At 41.8% G+C, this 17,368-nt stretch overlaps 1 protein-coding gene across 4 annotated transcripts in view; it reads right to left on the reverse strand.

Moving 5' to 3' along the window:
• The window catches only part of TSG101 (tumor susceptibility 101), a 101,559-nt gene extending 86,791 nt beyond the window's left edge, over positions 1–14,768 (reverse strand). Inside the window, exons 1-2 of one of the 4 annotated variants that reach the window (XM_072619661.1) lie at positions 14,508–14,768; positions 3,782–3,866 (exon numbers count right to left, since the gene is read on the reverse strand). In XM_072619661.1, the coding sequence (XP_072475762.1) occupies positions 3,782–3,866; positions 14,508–14,549 (127 nt within the window). In that variant the 5' untranslated portion in view covers positions 14,550–14,768. The remainder of the gene's footprint in view (positions 1–3,781; positions 3,867–14,507) is intronic. The other 3 variants (XM_072619662.1, XM_072619659.1, XM_072619660.1) reach the window with 3 other exon arrangements.
• Between the last annotated feature and the right edge of the window lie 2,600 nt (positions 14,769–17,368).

Below are 17,368 nucleotides of genomic sequence, written 5' to 3' on the forward strand. Positions count from 1 at the left end.
AGGCAAAACATATCCATGATAATCATGTTGTGAAAGAAAAGAGACAAAAAAGTCAAGAAAAACAAAGAAAGTATGCTTCAGTCTTTATTCAGACAAGATCCCTTCTTTCTCTGGGGATGGATAGCAGTTTTCACCATAAGCCCTTCAGAGCTATCTTGGATCATTCATTATACTGCTGAGAACAGCTAAGTCATTCACAGATGATCATCTTACAATATTGCTGTTACTTTGCACACAGTACATTTCACTTTGCATCAGTCTATGTAAGTCATTCTAGGTTTTTCTGAAAGCATCCTGCTCTCACTGTCTCTTAAGAGGGCATTACCTGATTACTTCTTAAAGAGGCCTACTCACTGAATGGGCATTACCTCACTCTAAATGAGTACCTGAATAGGCCAAGATCTCCCATTGCACCCTGGGCCTTCTCCAGTCATCCTGATGAATATCTGGTCACTGGATCCAGATGGCTCAGGAGAAGAAGTGAGGCTGGTGACCTGCACAGCCCTCCCTCACTCAAAACAAAGTCAAGTGCAAGTCATGTCATTATTTCTCTGATGGCATGGTCGTCTTCGAAAATGAAGGACGAACACAGACAATAATATTCCATCATAATCACATACTACAACTTGTTCAGCCATTCCCCAATTGATGGGCATCCCCTTAATTACTAATTTTCTGCCCCTGGAAAAGGGCTGCTATATTTTTGTACATATAGGTCCTTTTCCTTTTAGCTTTTTATCTCTTAGGGGATTCAGACCTAGTAGTGGCATTGCCAGGTCAATGGGTATGCATGGTTTTATAGCCTTCTGGCCACAGTTCTAATTGCTCTCTGGAATGGTTGAATCAGTTCACAACTCCACAAACAATGTGTTAATATCTGCTTTTTCTCACATCCCCTCCAACATTTGTCATTTATCTTTTCTGTCCTATTAGCCAATCTAATATACATGAGGTAGTACCTCAGATTTGTTTTAATTTGCATTTCTCCAATCACTAGTGAGTTAGAGTATTTTTTTATATTGTTACAAATAGCTTTATTTCATCTGAAAACTGATCACATCTTTTGATCATTTATCAGTTGAGGAGTAGCTTATTTTTATAAATTTGACTCAGTTCTCTATGTTTGATAAATGTGACCTTTATCAGAAAAACTTGCTTCAAAATTTTTTCAGTTACCCTACTAACTATATTTCCCTCCATCCTGTGCTCACCCTCCATTTATTCTATTCTCTCTCCTTTCACCCTGTCCTCCTCCAAAGTGTTCTGCTTCTGATGACCCCTTCCTTGAATCTGCCCTGCTTTCTATCATCCCTCCCACTCTCCTGTATGGTAAGATAGATTTCTATATCCAGTTGAGTGTGTTATTCCCTCTCTGAGTCAACTCTGATGATAATAAGGTTCACTCACTCCCCCTTACCTCCCCCCTCTTCCCCTCCACTGTAAAAAGCTTTTTTTGCCTCTTTTATGTGAGATGACTAACTCCTTTCTACCTCTTCCTTTCCCTTTCTCCCAGTACATTCCTCACCCTTTAATTTTATTTTTTTACATATCATTCCTTTATATTCAACACACACCCATGCCCTCTGTCTATATATACTTCTTCTAACTACCCTAATAATGAGAAAGGTTTCATGAGTTACCAACATTATCTTCCCAGTAAATAATTTAAAATTATTAAGTCCCTTACGATTTCCCTTTCCTGTTCTTGAGTCTTGTATTTGAAAGTTAAATTTTCTATTCAGCTCTGGTCTTTTCATCAAGAGTGTCTGAAAGTCCTCTATTTTACTGAATGTCCATTTTTCCCCCTGAAGAATTATAATCAGTTTTGCTGGGTAGGTGATTCTTCATTATATTCCTAGCTCCTTTACCCCCCAGAATATCATATTCTAAGCTCTCCAATCCTTTAAGCAGAAACTGCCGAATCTTGTGTTATCCTGACTACAGTTCCATGATACTTCAATTTTCTTTCTAACTGCTTGCATTACTTTCTCCTTGACCCCACAACTCGGGAATATGGCTATAATGTTCTTGGAAGTTTTCATTTTGGAATCTTTCAGGAGGTGATTTATGGATTCTTTCAATTTTTATTTTATCCTCTGGTTCTAAAATATCACGGCAGTTTTCCTTGATAATTTCTTGAAAGATGATGTCTAGGTTCGTTTTTAGATGATCATGGTTTTCAGATAGTCCAATTCTTAAATTATCTCTCCGGGACCTATTTCCAGGTCAGTTTTTTTCCAATGAGATATTTCACACTGTCTTCTATTTTTCTTCATTCCTTTGGTTTTATTGTTTCTTGATTTCTCATAAAATCATTAATGTCTGCTTGTTCCATTCTAATTTTTAAGGAATTATTTTCTTCAGTGAGCTTTTGGACCTCCTTTTCCATCTGGACAATTCTGCTTTTTAAGGTATTCTTCTCATTGAGTTTTGGACCTCTTACCATCTGACCTACTCTTGTTTTTTCAAGTGTTATTTTCATCAGTATTTTTTTGTGTCTCCTTTGCCAAGCTTTTGATCCATCTTTCTTGATTTTTATGCATTACTCTCATTTTTATCCCCAATTTCTCCTCTATCTCTCTTACCTGCTTTTGAGCTCTTCCATGGCCTGAAATCAATTCATATTTTTCTTGGACATTTTAGATGTAGGAGCTCTGACTTTGTTGTCTTCTGTGTGTTTTAATCTTCTTTGTCACCATAGTAACTTTCTCTAGACAGAGGTTTTTGTCCTTTGTTTGCTCATTTCCCCAGCCTATCACTGGACATTTACCTCTTTATTAAAGTAGGACTCTGCTTCCAGGGTGCAGGATGCAATGTCCCAAGCTTCGGGGGTTTTGTGAAGCTATTTTGATAGCTTCTAGATAGATACTTCTAGAGACCTATAAGTTTTCAGCTCTTCTAAGCTGGTATGATTTAAAAAGTTTACTACTCTCATTGCCTGTGAGCAACTACAAGCATTCTTTTCTGTCCTACAACTGTGAGGAGGGTCCCTCCCTCCACTGTGGCCACAAAGTCTGGCGTGCTACTGCTTTCCTTGTCCTTGGACTGCCACCCAGGACTGTGACCCAGATCCAAGTATGGGCAAACCAACAGAGTCCTGCCTCAATGCTAGCAAAAAGATGCCTAAAATTTCCTTCTGACCAGTTGTTCAACTCCCTCCCCCCTCTTACCATATGTGGGCTCAGAGCTCTGGAAGCAGTCACTGCCACTGCCAATTCAGTCACTACCCAGGCCTGTTCCTGGTTTCCTGGGGGTCAGGGCTGAGCTGGCGCATTTGACTACTCATAGACCCAAGAAACACATCCCATAAACTCAAACAATTGTTGGGGGTCAAATTTTCATCAGGATTGACTTGCTATAGGAAAGTTTCTTGTTGGTTTCACTAAATAAAAGTAAAAGTATGTTCATCTGTGATTCTATTCACTTGAGAATCAATGAAGCAAATTCCCTAACCTGTAAAATGAATTAGATTGGATGTATGTCTTAAGTGCATTTCTAGCTCTAAAATGTTATAATCCATGTGAAAAAGCTTTTAAAATTAAAAAGTGAAATTATTAGCTCTTTTAAACCTTAACTACAAATAAGCATATGAATGCAGAAGAACTGAACATTTTATTTTCTCATCATCCTTAACTTTTACAAGTGAGGAAAGCTAATTTTCAGATGATGAACTTGACAAAGAGGAAACAAGAAATCATATAAACAAACAGTAACATTGCAGTACACTACAGATTTTTAAGTTCAAAAACAAACAAATAACAACAACAAAAGAAAAACTCACCATAAGAATCCAGTACAGGTTTGAGATCTTTATACAGTGTAATAACATTGGCAGTTTCCCGTACAGTTAGGTCTCGGTACTTGTACTAGAAGACAAAAGAAAAAGTTTAATGTGAAAATGTAGCTCATATATACCTCTTGTAGGTCCTCCCTAAGACGTCACATTCTATCAAAAGAGTTGATAAGATTCAATTCATTAGAATTGCCTGAAAGGGTGTCATCCACGAGAAAGAACTCTAGATTTAGAATCAGAGGACTAGATGACCCTAAATAGTCCAACAATTCAGCTCCACAGATATTTATGAAGTGTTTTGACTACTATGTAGTTATTGTGCTGGGAATACAATGAAAAAACTGACAAACTCAGAACAGACACATGGAAAATTAATTTTTTGAAAATTTTCACATTAGTTATATTGTAAAGAAGAACCAATGCGAGGAAGTGCAAGAAAGAAGAAACCAAACAAAGTAACAACAAGAAAGTGAAAAGTATGCTTCAATCTGCATTCAGAATTCATAGCTCTTTCTCTGCATGTGGACAGCATTTTCCATCGTTGGACCTTTGGAGTTGTCATAGATCCTTGCATTGCTGAGAAGAGCCAAGTCTATGAAACTTAGTCATCTGTCTATGTGGCTGTTATTGTGTAAAATGTTCTCCTCCTTCTGCTCACTTCACTCAGCATCAATTCACATGTCTTTCCAGGTTTTTCTGAAGTCCATTTGCTCATTATTTCTTATAGCACAATAGTTTTCCATTACATTCATTTACCACAACTTGTTCAGCCATTCCCCATTTGATGGGCATCCCCTCAATTTCCAATTCTTGGGCAATACAAAAAGATGCTATAAATATTTTTGTACATGTTGGCCCTTTTCCCATTTGTATGATCTCTTTGGGATACAGCCCTAGAAGTGGTATTGCTAGGTCACAGGGTATGCATATTTTTCTAGCCCTTTGGGCATAGTTCCAAATTCCGATACACAATGGTTAGATCAGTTCACAACTCCACCAATAATACATTAGTGTTCCAATTTTTCCACATCTTCTCCAGCATTTAACATTTTCCTGTTTGATCATGTTAAACCAATCTGACAGATGTGATGTGGTATCTCAGAGTTGTTTGGTGGGGGCTTTTGGACATAAAATGCTTTTTTTTATACATATAATTTCTAGTTCTCAACATTCACTTCCACAAGATTTTGAGTTCCAAATTTTTTCCCATCTCTCCCCTGCCCCACTCAAAAATAACATACATTCTGATTACCCCTTCCCCCCATCTGCCCTCCATTCTACCACACCCCCATCCTTCTCTTACTCCCTTCCCCTCTATTTTCTTATAGGGCAAGATAAAATTTCTATACCCCAACACAATGCCTGTTTTAACATTCATTTTTAAAACTTTGAGTTCCAAATTCTCTCCCTCCCTCCGTCCCTCCCCCCCCACACATTGCCACTGAGGAGGCAAGCAATTCAATATAGGTTATACATGTGTAGTCATGCAAAACACTTCCATAAGTCATGTTGGGAAAGACTATTTCCCTCCATCCTATCCTATTTATTCTCTTCTCTCTTTTGACTCTGTCCCTCCTCAAAAGTGTTTACTTCTGAATACCTCTTCCTCCCATTTGCCCTCCCTTCTATCATTCCCTACCCTCTTATCCCCTTCCCCTCTACTTTCCTGTAGGGTACCCATCAGAGTATGCATGTTATTCCCTCCTTAAGCCAAATCCAGTGAGAGTAAGGTTCACTCATTCCCTCTTACCTCCCCCATCTTCTCCTCCATTGTAAAAGCTTTTGTTTTTTATGTGAGATACCCCATTCTACTTCTCCCTTTCTCCTTCCAATATATTCTTCTCACCCCTTAATTTTATTTTTTGGATATCATCTCTTCATATTCAACTCACCCTATGCCCTCTTGGTTTTAATCCTAGTTCCTTTGACCTCTGAAATATCATATTCCAAGGCCTCTGATACCTTAACATAAAAGCTGCTAGGCCTTGTTATCTTGATTGTGTTTTCACAACACTCGAATTATTTCTTTCTGACTGCTTGCAATATTTTCTCCTTGACCTGAGAACTCTGGAATTTGGCTACAATATGCCTATGAATTTTCCTTTTGGGATCTCTTTCAGAAGGTGACTGGTGGATTCTTCCAATATCAATTTTACCCTCTGGTTCTAGAATATCAGAGCAGCTATCCTTGATCATTTCTTGAAAAATGATGCCTAGGCTCTTTTTTTTGATCATGGCTTTCAGATATAGTCCAATAATTTTTAAATTATCTCTCCTGGATCTATGTTCCAGATCAGTTGTTTTTCCAATGAGATATTTCACACTATCTTCTATTTTTTCATTCTCTTAGTTTTGTTTTATAATTTCTTGATTTTTCATAAAGTCTTTAGCTTCCACCTGCTCCATTCTAAGTTTTAAGGAATGATTTTCTTCAGTGAGCTTTTGGACCTCCTTTCCCATTTGGCCAATTCTGCTTTTAACGCCATTCTTCTCCTCATTGAATTTTTGGACCTCTTTTGCCATTTGGGTTAGTCTAGTTTTTAAGGTGTTATTTTCTTCAGTATTTTTTGTGGTCCCCTTTAGTAAGTAGTTGACTCGTTTTTCATGATTTTCTTACATCACTCTCACTCCTCTTCCCAATTTTTCCTCTAATTCTGTTACTTTTCAAAATCCCTTTTAAGCTTTTCCATGGCCTGAAACCAATTCATATTTTTCTTGGAGGCTTTGGATGTAGGAGCTTTGACTTTGTTGTCTTCTTTGGATTGTATGTTTTGATCCTCCTTGTTACCAAAGATTCTATAGTCTGATTTTTTTCCCCAGTGTTTGCTCATTTCCCTAGCCCATTACTTGACTTTTGAGCTCTTTATCAAAGAAGTTGTCTGCTTTCAGTAGAGGTGTGTGTGTGGGTGGGTGTTGCACTATTCCCATGCTTCAGGGGTTTTGTGCAGTTGGTTTTCAGAAATACTTCTAGGGACCTGCAAAGTTTCATCTCTTCCAAGATTGTATAATCAAAGGGGAGGTATTTACTCCTCTCCTGGTCTGTGCTCTGGTCATGGAATGACCTCATGCATGCTTTTCTGCCTTGGAACTATGAGGAGGATTTCCTCTCCATCGCTGCTACAAGCTCCACCACATCAGCACTCCTCCTTATCCTAGGATTGCCACCCAGATCCAAGGAAGGCAAAGCAAGAGAATCATGCCTCAGCACTGGCAGAGAGAGTCCTGCTATCCCCCTCCAATCAGTCACTCGATTTCCCATCCACCTGTGCATCTAGAGTTCCAAAAATAGCTGCTGCTGCTGCTGCTACCAATGCAAGTTCAACCCCCATGGGGCTGGGGGCAACCAAGTTACTCTCTCACACAGGTCCGACAGGTTTTTGTCCACTGACTTTCCAAGTTTTCCTCGACGTTTTGGGGTTGAGAAATCTGGAAACTACCATAGCTGCTGGTGATTCAGTCCCCTGAGGTCTGCTGTGGCACTGTCTATGCCTGACTGGCTTTTGCTGAACTGCACTCCGCTTCCAGCCTGGCATGATAGATGCTTCCTGTTGATCTTCCAGGCTGTCTTGGGCTGGAGGTTTGCTTTACTCCATCATTCTATGAGTTCTATAGCTCCAGAATTTTTTTGTCATCTTTTACAGGTATTTGTAGGAATTGGGGGAGAGCTCAAGCAATTCCCTGCTTTTACTCAACCATCTTGATTCCACTCCCATCTCAGAGTTGTTTTGATTTGTATTTCTCTAATTAACAGTGATTTAGAATATTTTTTTATGACTATAGATAGCTTTAATTTTTTCATCTGAAAACTGCCTGTTCATACTCTCTGACCATTTATCAACTGGGGAAAGGGAAAGTTAATTTTAAAAAATACACATACATACACAGAGAGCAACTGCCAGGGAGAGAGCACTAGGCAAGATGGGCATGGAGTGGACATGAGGGATAGGTCCAGATAGAATGCTGTAGAAGATGGCACTGAACAGAGAGGAGTAAAGGAATTGAGGTATTGACAAGGCACAGGTAAAAAGTGAGTACATTTCATATACAGGGATAAATGTGTGCAAATACACAGAGAAAGGAGAAATTATAAAATATGGGAAGAACAAGTAGACTAATTCATCTGTAAGGTACAGAGCATTAAAGAAAATAATATGCAATTAATTTGTAAAGGTAGGCTGAAGCCAGGCAGTGAACATCTTTAAAATGCAGAGGAATTTGTCTTTATCCTATAGCAAGAGTTCTCAACCTTTTAGAGTCAGGGGAGGGGGTAAATCCTCTGGCAAGCCCAGTGAAGCCTCTGGTCTCTTCTTGGAATAATGTTTTAAAATGTGCAAAAGAAAACACGCAAGATTATGAAGGAAATCAATTATATATTGAAATATAAGAAGTGAAGAGACTTTGAATGAGGGTGATAGTTTAGTTTGAATTAAGAACTAGCCACTTTAAGTGAAAGGAAATATAATCAACAGTTGGCAACTGACTGGTTATGAGGGGTTAGACAAGAGTAAAATCAATCAAGCACCTATTATGTGCCAGGCCCTGTGCTAACCTTGGGGATACAAAGAAAGGCAAAAAACAATCCCTTCCTTCAAAGAGTTTACAATCTAATAGGGGAAGACAACACACAAAAGGAAGGTGAAAAGTGGGGAAGGTGAGAGTCATGAAGTCCAGGAATATAGTTAGGTGAGAAATGGAGAGAGAGGCCTGGAGGTTCTGCAAGGTGTTCTAAGTTCTCCAGCCTCCAATCAGAGGGAGGGAAGGGCTTTGGAGGCAGCAGTTACCAACTAGGTATGAATTCTAGCACTGATGGCATCTTGCAGGATAAAGATTCCTGGGGCATGATGGCAAAATCTAGAGGAGTGAAGCCAGATAGAAAATGAATATGATAATTCGTAAATCTGGGTTATCTTGTCACTTAATCTGTCTGGGCTCATTTGCTCAACTTTAAAATAAAGAGGTTGGACTAGATGGCCTGTAAGGCCCCTTCAACTTGAAATATATAATTCTATGACTTCCCCAATTTCTCAGGAAATTTACCTTTCCAGCCCTACCTCTCACTTCCCCAGCAGGAACCATTCATGCCAATCTAACTAATCTGCTAATTTTCACCTTACTCTCCTGTGCTTTGCTCTTGCTGCTCTCCCACTTACAATGCCAGGTCCTACCTCTTCTCTTCCAATTAATTCTTAACTAAACTTCAAAGCCCAACTCAAATCCCACCTCTCCAATGAAGCCTTTTAAGAGTGGACTCAACAACTCCCTATGTCACATCAAAGTGCTTCAAAAATTAAAATGAGCTAAATATGAATGCTTTAAGTCTATGACTCATCACTATCAGTACTCTCTCAAGAGTGAAAAAAAAAAAGGGCATTCATGCCTTTCCATTTCCCACTTCACAGGAAGCATCCCCCTGGTGCAATGTAAAATTTGGAAAAATTTAAAAATACTATGAAATGTTTGGGAACATTACCAACATATACTTTTATTTCTGTAATTTTGGGGTGCATAATGAGAGGTCAAATTCATAACTGTGTAGAAAGAATCAGATTAAAATGCAACTGGAAAATGTTAAAAAAAAAAATACAAGGCTAATTTGTGGGTTTTGTAGTCAATAACAATGTGGCTAAGTGGCCCAGTGGATACAGTGCTGTCCCTCGAGGCTGGAAGACTTATCTTCCTGAGTTTAAATCTGGCCTCAGACACTTCCGACCTGTGTGACCCTGGACAAGTCACTTAACCCTGGTTTGCCTCAGTTTCTGCATCTGTAAAATGAATGAGCTGGAGAAGGAAATGGCAAATCACTCTAGAACCTTTGCCAAGAGAATCCCAGATGGGGCCACAAAGAGTCAGCATCTGAAATGACTGAACAATAAAAGTCAATAATAAGGCCCAGCCTCTCTGGGTATTTAATAGCTCTTTGGTATGTGTTAGTTTCTGCTGAGTTTGACATGAATGGTACAGACAGCATCTTAAAATTGTGAATCCTTTTACACTTTTCAACTCTCTGGAGTGAAAAGAGCATGGGAGTAATGAGGTGTGTGTGTCCTTCATTGCCAAAGAAGACCATGCCATCAGAGAAATAATGACATGACTTGCACTTGACTTTGTTTTGAGTGGGGGAGGGCTGTGCAGGTCACTAGCCTTACTTCTCCTCCAGAGCCATCTGAATCCAGTGACCAGATACTCATCAGGATGACTGGAGATGACCCAGGATGAGGCAATAGGGGTTAAGTGACTTTGTCCAAGGTCACACAACTAGTGAGCGTCAAGTGTCTGAGGTGACATTTGAACTCAGGTCCTCCTGACTCCTGCATTGGTGCTCTATCCTGCACCACCTAGCTGCCCCAATGAGGTAATACGAAGTAGGTAAGAATGCTATGTAAATTCACAACTCTTAAGTGGAAGTGAACTTGATCTGGAGGAAGGCTATATTGGCAATGCTGTATTTCAGTGCATAATCATCGCCTCCACATAATCATTGCACCCTGTTTCTCAGTCCAAAAATTTATTTATAACCTTTTATTGTGTAATCATTGCATGGTACAGTTCTGTTCATCATGCCGTTTAAAAGGTAAACAGGGCAGCAACGCATTCAACAGTGGCCTGGATATGCATTTATCTCTCAGACACTGGGAGCTTTGAGCCTACTGACAGCACACCTGCTGTCAATATATTTCCAAAAGCTAACTTAGGTGGTTTGTTTAGAGCGCTGCAGTACTAATGGTATCATCACTCAACCCAACGAAGAGCAGTAGGTTGAAAAGGAGCTGGTGCAGGCAAAAGCTGCCATGAGTTAGTCACGTGATATGGTAAGACTGTGCATCTTCCTGTGCTGCTAAACTGCAGTTTAGTAATAAATGTATTTTAATGCATTTAGTAATAAATAATTTTTAATTTACCAGTCAATAGTAATAAATGATTTTTAAGTAATACTGACACAATTAAAAAAACACATACAAAAAGGCTTCACATAATGGTCACACCCCACTTTGGGGCAAAAATTTGGCATAAATTCTGCGACAATTATGCAATGAAATAATACTATGTTTTAAAACCAAATCACTCTGGCTCTCCTAGATTGGCCCAAAATAGGTCCCAGTCCAAGCCTCACCTGGTCATTGTTTGGGCTCTGATGGCTCAGTGAATTTAAATAGCAATTGTTCTAGTTCTGACCAGAAACAGGGGCAGGGTCCTTCCTCTTCCAGACTGAATTTTTGGGAGGGGAAGCCACTAGGTAAAAGAGGCCATTCTTTACTTCATTTCTTCACTAGCCTTACTCACTGAATGGGTGTTGCCTCAGTCAAACTAAGATGTGGGAAGACCTTAGCTTAAAAAGGCCAAGGTCTCCCACTGCATACAGGGCCATTTCCAGTCACCCTGATCTACATCTTGCCACCGAACCCAGATGCCTTCAGAAGTGAGTGAGTGCAAAGTCCTCCCTCACTTAAATCCAATTCGCTTGCAAGTCATGTCATCACCTTTTTGATGCCATGGTCCTCTTCCACAGCAAAGGACAAACAACAAATGAACAGATAACAAGCTACTGACCTAAGTCATCCTTGAAGAGCAATCATTGGGGACTCCTGAACCAAACAAACGTTGACAGTTGGGTACTTTTTAGCTCTAGAACAGAGTTGCAGCAAGCAACATGTGGTGTTTTACTCAGGGAGAGAAAAAAGTACTGGAAGAGTGTACCAAAGGTGATATCATCTGAAAGAACCTACATCCCGGTCCAATTGTTATGTAAAGATTACCTAGCAGAAATGTTCCCCCAACTAAATCCAATCAACATTTTTTTCTTTTGTCTTTGCAACAACATAGCTAAAAATAAAAATACCCCCACCATTCCCCTTCATATAAAACGGAACAGCCTCTGGATTATGAGGACCTAGGTACAAATGTGACATAAGCAGTATAACACTGGGTAATTCATTTACCTTCCCTGGGACATAATTTTCTTATTGAGGGCACCTCCATCCAGTAACTTAGACCCACAACCTAGATACTACTACTCTTCAACTGGCTCCCCCCACCCCCCCCAACATCCAATCAATTGAGAATTCTGGTTTTTTTTACCTTTACAACCTGTCTTTGTAACACCACCTTTTCTCCTTCAGCATTATCAGGACTCTGGTCCAGGCCCTCATCACCTCAAGTCTTGACTATCATAACAGTCTGCTGGTCAGTCCCCCTTCATCAGTCTCTTCTCATTGCAACTTAGCCTATATTCAGCCGATAGTCAAATGCTTCAATCGAACCATGAGTGGACCCCTAATACAACCAGGATCAAATATCAAATTCTTTGGCTTTCAAAGTTCTTCATACCCTAGCCCCTTCCTATCTTTCCAGTCTAATCCTTAAGCTCTTCCAAGTACTCTCTGATCTAAGGTTGTAACGCTGGCCTCCTTGCTGTTTCTCAAACAAGATACTCCACCTTCTGACTGGGCTTTTTTACTGGCTGTCTACCATGCCTGGAACTGTCTTCCTCCTCATTCAAGCCTCTAACATTCTATGACTTTCTTTAAGTCTCAATTCAAGTCCCCCTTTCTGCAAGAAGCTTTCCCAAATCCTCCTTAATACTATAGGTTTTCTTAAGATTATCTCCAATCTATCCTATCTATAGCTTGTTTGTACTTAGTTGTTTGCATGTCATCTCATCCACTAGACAGTGAATTCCTTAACAGCACAGACTGTCTTTTGCTTTTCTTTGTATCCTCAGTGCCTTGCAAACAGAAGGCACTTAATAACTTGCTGACCTGACTTTTCTCATCTATAAAATGAGGCTGAATTAGATGGCCTGAGGTCTCTTTCAGCAGTAGAGCTATAATCCTATCACTTACTTTTCTCTCCCTTACTCCAAATTTTGTAGTTGCAAATTTTGTGTTTGAGTAACTTGAAAGTACAAAGTACTTACTGTGAAAGTAAATTACTCTGCAACTGAACTTGAAAAGCACTTTTTAAATGGCAGTTTGTTCCCTACACTATTAAATGGCACTAGGTAATGTTCTGTCTCCCCTTCCTTATATTTGGGATGTAAGGAAGATGAGACTAACACTCATAACTAGATCCTAAACTCAAAGTCGGGATTACTTGTTTCATATCAAGTGAACGGAATCAACCCAAGCAAAGTATATTCATTGTAACAAAACTTCAAAAGATAATTCTTATTTATGCTGTATTTAAAGTCATTAGATTAACAGTACAACTGGAAGTAAAAAGGATAAAAAAAATCAATGTTTATTTTGGAAAAAATCCAAGCTTCAAAAACTTAAAACAGATTTCTGCGGGGAAAACAATTTGTAGTAAACTATATAAAACATACTGATAAGTGAAAACATGTTAAAAGTACAATATATCATCAAGGAAGAAGGTGTTCTGTTCTAATTGAACAGCATTCAACCGTGTTAGAAGCATTTAGAGCAGAGAGGTGCTGCAGTAGATGGAGGGGCCCTGGAGACAGGAAGACTCATCTTCCTGAGTTCAAATCTGGCCTCAAACACTTACTAGCTGTGTGACCCTGGGCAAGTCACTTAACCCAGTTTGCCTCAGTTTCCTCATCTGTAAAATGAACTAGAAAAGGAAACGACAACCCACTCCACTATCTTTGTACAGAAAACTCCAAACGGGGTCAGGAGGAGTCAGATCTGACTTAACAACAAAGAAACATTTAACTTTTTCAAAAAAGTTATGGCAAGTCACAAGACGTTCACCAATAGTTCCAATCTAATCAAAGGGTTCTCTACAGATTTATAAAATTAAAGGGAACTATTATATCCCATAGGACTTGATAGTGGGTCTCCAAGATTCTACAAAGCATAAAAAAAAATCACTTGGTTTCTTTTTCTAAACTGTATATAGAATAGCTTACCTGCTTAGTAACCTCATTTGAAGGCCAAATGTGATTTAAGCTGTCACTTAGCTCTAAAAGCTACTTCCCATTTAATCCTATAACAGTTTAAAAGGTTTTTTAAGTGCTTCGTAAATACGGTTGCTTGTGGTTGGGGGAAAAATACTATCCAGAATACTGGATTCTTTTTTAAACTAAAAAAAATCTAGGTGTTTTTTAAAATGACCTCTGTTCCAATACAGGACGTCCTGCCCTCTCTCCCCAAAAGTCTGGATTAATATGTTAAATGGGAAACGATTCACTTTTCCTCGCGCTGCCAAGTGAGACAAGAACATCTGCAGCGTTCTGACAGCGGAGACAAAGTTGATTTGGGGGGAAAAAATCTCAGGAACTGCTTTAAATTTGGAAACGTGAAGCCGGCGCGGCCAAGTTCAGGGTTTACAGATTTCCTCCGCCACAGGGCAGTTAAATGTCGAGCAAGTGTCCGGACCAGGGGCTACCTGGGCTTAGTTTAAAGGGGAACCTGCCCCGGCTGGGCCCCACGACACTGGGGGAGAGCGCCCCCGCCCGGACCCGCACGTCCTCCACACCCCGGGGGCAGGGACGGGAAGAGCCCGGAAAAGCCGCCGGGAGACCAGGAACCCCGGGCCCGGGGGTCTGAGGAGCCCGACCTCAGGGAAGGCAAAGGCGGCAGGCGCGGCCCAGGAGCTAGAGGCCGGCCCGGGCGCCCGCCAGGCCGCCCCCGCAGCCCCGGGAGGCCCCGCACCCACCCGCGGAGGCCCTGGGAAGGCGCGCGCGCGTCAGGAGCCGTTGTCCCGGTATCCGAGAGGACCTGGAGAGGGCCGGGGAGGCGGTCCGAGGGCTCACCTTGCTCAGCATTTTCTTCAGCTGGCTCTCCGGCACCGCCATGACGGCCACCTCGCGCCCCCAGGCCCACAAGCTCAGCCGCTCGGGCGCTGCGCCAGGCCGCCCTCCACAATCGACGAGCCCGGCCTCGGCCACCCCGCCCTCCTCACCCCCCTTCGGCTTCCTCCGCCTCCGCCTCCCCTTTGATCAACAGGAAGTGGGCGAACAGGGCGGGCCCTTCCGTTTCTGTGACGTCACTTCCGGGGCCGCGGGGGTTGGGAGGTTAGAGGCCACAGGCCGAGGAGCCGCTGTCCGCAGTCCCGGTGCTTCGTCTTTCCGCCTCACCGGCCGCCGCTGACCCACGGCCACAAGCCCGGCCGCCGGAGAAGCGGCTCCGGGGGACAGCGGGGAGGGCCCGGCAACCGGGGGAGCCGCGCGTCCAGCCCCGGGACCACGCGCGGCGAGAGGCGGAGGTGAAGCCCTCCTGGGCCGCATTTTCTCGAGGAGAAAACCGAAACGCTCGGAGGCTGTGCTTCCGAGGCCCGGGGAGGCGGAGGCGAAGCCTGGACGCTTCGGCCTCCAGGCCCGGCGCCCAAGGAGCCCGTGTAACCCCGTTCCGCCCGTACGCGCCGAAGCCCCGTGGTGCGCCCTCGGTACTCCCCGGCTAGATCTCGGCGCGCTCTGTGCCTCAGTTTCCCCCTCCACAGTGAGGGAGCGGGATTGGACGTCCGATGAAGCGCGCCGCCTCTGCTGTGTTGTACCGCACACATCTAGGAGACCCGCTTGCAGTATGGACTTGGGAGGCTGGACCCCAGGGAGAGCTGGAGAGAGCCTCGGCCACCCAGGCAGGCAGCTTGAATAGGGCTTGCTGGCCTAGCCTAAGCATCTGTTAAGTATGTCCTATGGCTGTCAGGGTACAAGAAAACACAGGCCTCGAGGGGCCCCGTGAGGCCACTGAGAAGTGCCCCTGGGGTCACGCCCGGTGACCGCTTTGTCCATCTGTGGTCTCGAGGGGAAACCGCTGTTTCCCAAGGCCGACCACTGCACTTTGGCTTGGCTCTAATCGTCAGAAAGGCCTTCCTTTCACCTGCCTCAATTCCACTTCTGGCATCCGCCACCAGTAAAGACAGCTGTGGTACCCCCCCCACCAGTAAAGACAGCTGTGGTACCCCCCCCCAGTAAGACAGCTGTGGTTCCCCCCCCCCCTAAACCTTCGCTTCTCCCTGCTGGCCGTTCCTTCAATACTCTTATCCTATTGGTTGACTCTTCCCCGAAGGCTCTAGCTTGTCATCCCTAAAACATTCATAGAACCTGTGAATGGTGCTGTCCATCTCCGAGCCTGAATGCAGACCCAAGATATTTTTTTCTTTACTCTTTTTATTTTTTTTGAGGTTTTGTGTGTGTGTGTGTGTGTTGTCTTTCCCAGTATGACTTAGATGGAAATGTGTTTTGCATGAATACACATGTATAACCTCAATGAATGGGGGAAGAAGACAGAGGGAGAGAATTTTAACTCATAATTTGAAAAAAAGAATGTTAAAATTGTTTTTACATGTAATTAGGAAAAAATAAAATATTAAATTTTCAAAAATAAAAAAAATGTTCCTAGAATTAAACACAATACTCTAGATTTGTTCTTTGTAGGGCAGAGTAGGGTGGAATCATTGCCTCCTTCACAGTCATCCCTCCACGTTATGCCTTTTAATGAAGCCTGAGACTTCACTGAGCACATATATTGGGCCACCTGGGGATGCACTGGGTAGAATGCTGGACCCGGAGTCAGGAGGACCTGAGTTCAAATGAGAGCTCAGACACTAACTGTATGACCCTGGGCAAGTCATTTAACCCTGTTTGCCACAGTTCCTCATTGGTAAAGTGAGCTGGGAAAGAAATTGGCAAACCAGTCCAGGATCTCTGCCAAGAAAACCCCAAATGGGATCACAAAGAATTGGAAGCAACTAGTCAACTAAACAACAAAGACCATGTTGGCTTTCTTGGCTGGTACATTATCCTGTTAACTCATATCATACTTCCAGTCCACTAAAACTCCCAGACCTTTTTCAGACAATTACAATCTACCTATGTCTCCCCTATTTTGTACTTGTGAAGTTAATTGTTGAACCTCTATAAGACTTTACATTTATCCCTATTATATTTGGGTCAATTCTATTTAGGCTAATGTTTTAAGTTGTGAAGCCTAAAAACATGTTTTAGCCTGGCAAGATGTTTTTGAATCCTGACAGTGTCTTCCAAAGTATTAGCCATACCTTCCAGCTTTATGTTATCTGCAAATTTGATGAGATTTTTCTTTAATTTTACATAATTACTCCAGTTAAATTGGCTTTCATGGATGCTTTTATTCAAGTCAATGGTAAGGATGTTAAAGGAGTCAGATTCAATACACTGATGCCGAAGATATTTTAGGAGACCACCTTCCAAGAGAAATCAACCATTAATATGATTCTTTGGTGGGTGTGGCCATTTAACATCCTTGAATTGAATCTCATAAAGAGCTGATGTGATTTGGTCCCAACAAAACAGGATAGGAGTGAGTAGTGACTGAGTCCAATGACTGAGTTACAATGGGTCAACTTAGTGATAGGATAAGAAGATATTTTTTTCAAGAGTGTGCAGAGTGCCCCAATCGCAGAAAATGAATATGAGTGAATTCTTTGGATGAAAGATTGGTCAAGTTCCAGGATTCTCTTACATAGATGCTAGTAAAAGCAAAGACATCATAGGGGGAGAGGATGCATTTATGAAACAATTGGAAATTCCTAAGAAAATATGTCCCTGGAGGAAAAAGATCATTGTTGGAATTAAGAAGAAACAGTATATGAGAACCTATGTCAAAAAAAGTACAAAAAATAATAGTTGTCTGA

This window comes from Notamacropus eugenii, chromosome 6 (genome assembly GCF_028372415.1).
Source record: "Notamacropus eugenii isolate mMacEug1 chromosome 6, mMacEug1.pri_v2, whole genome shotgun sequence".
In the NCBI taxonomy this organism is placed as follows: domain Eukaryota; kingdom Metazoa; phylum Chordata; class Mammalia; order Diprotodontia; family Macropodidae; genus Notamacropus; species Notamacropus eugenii.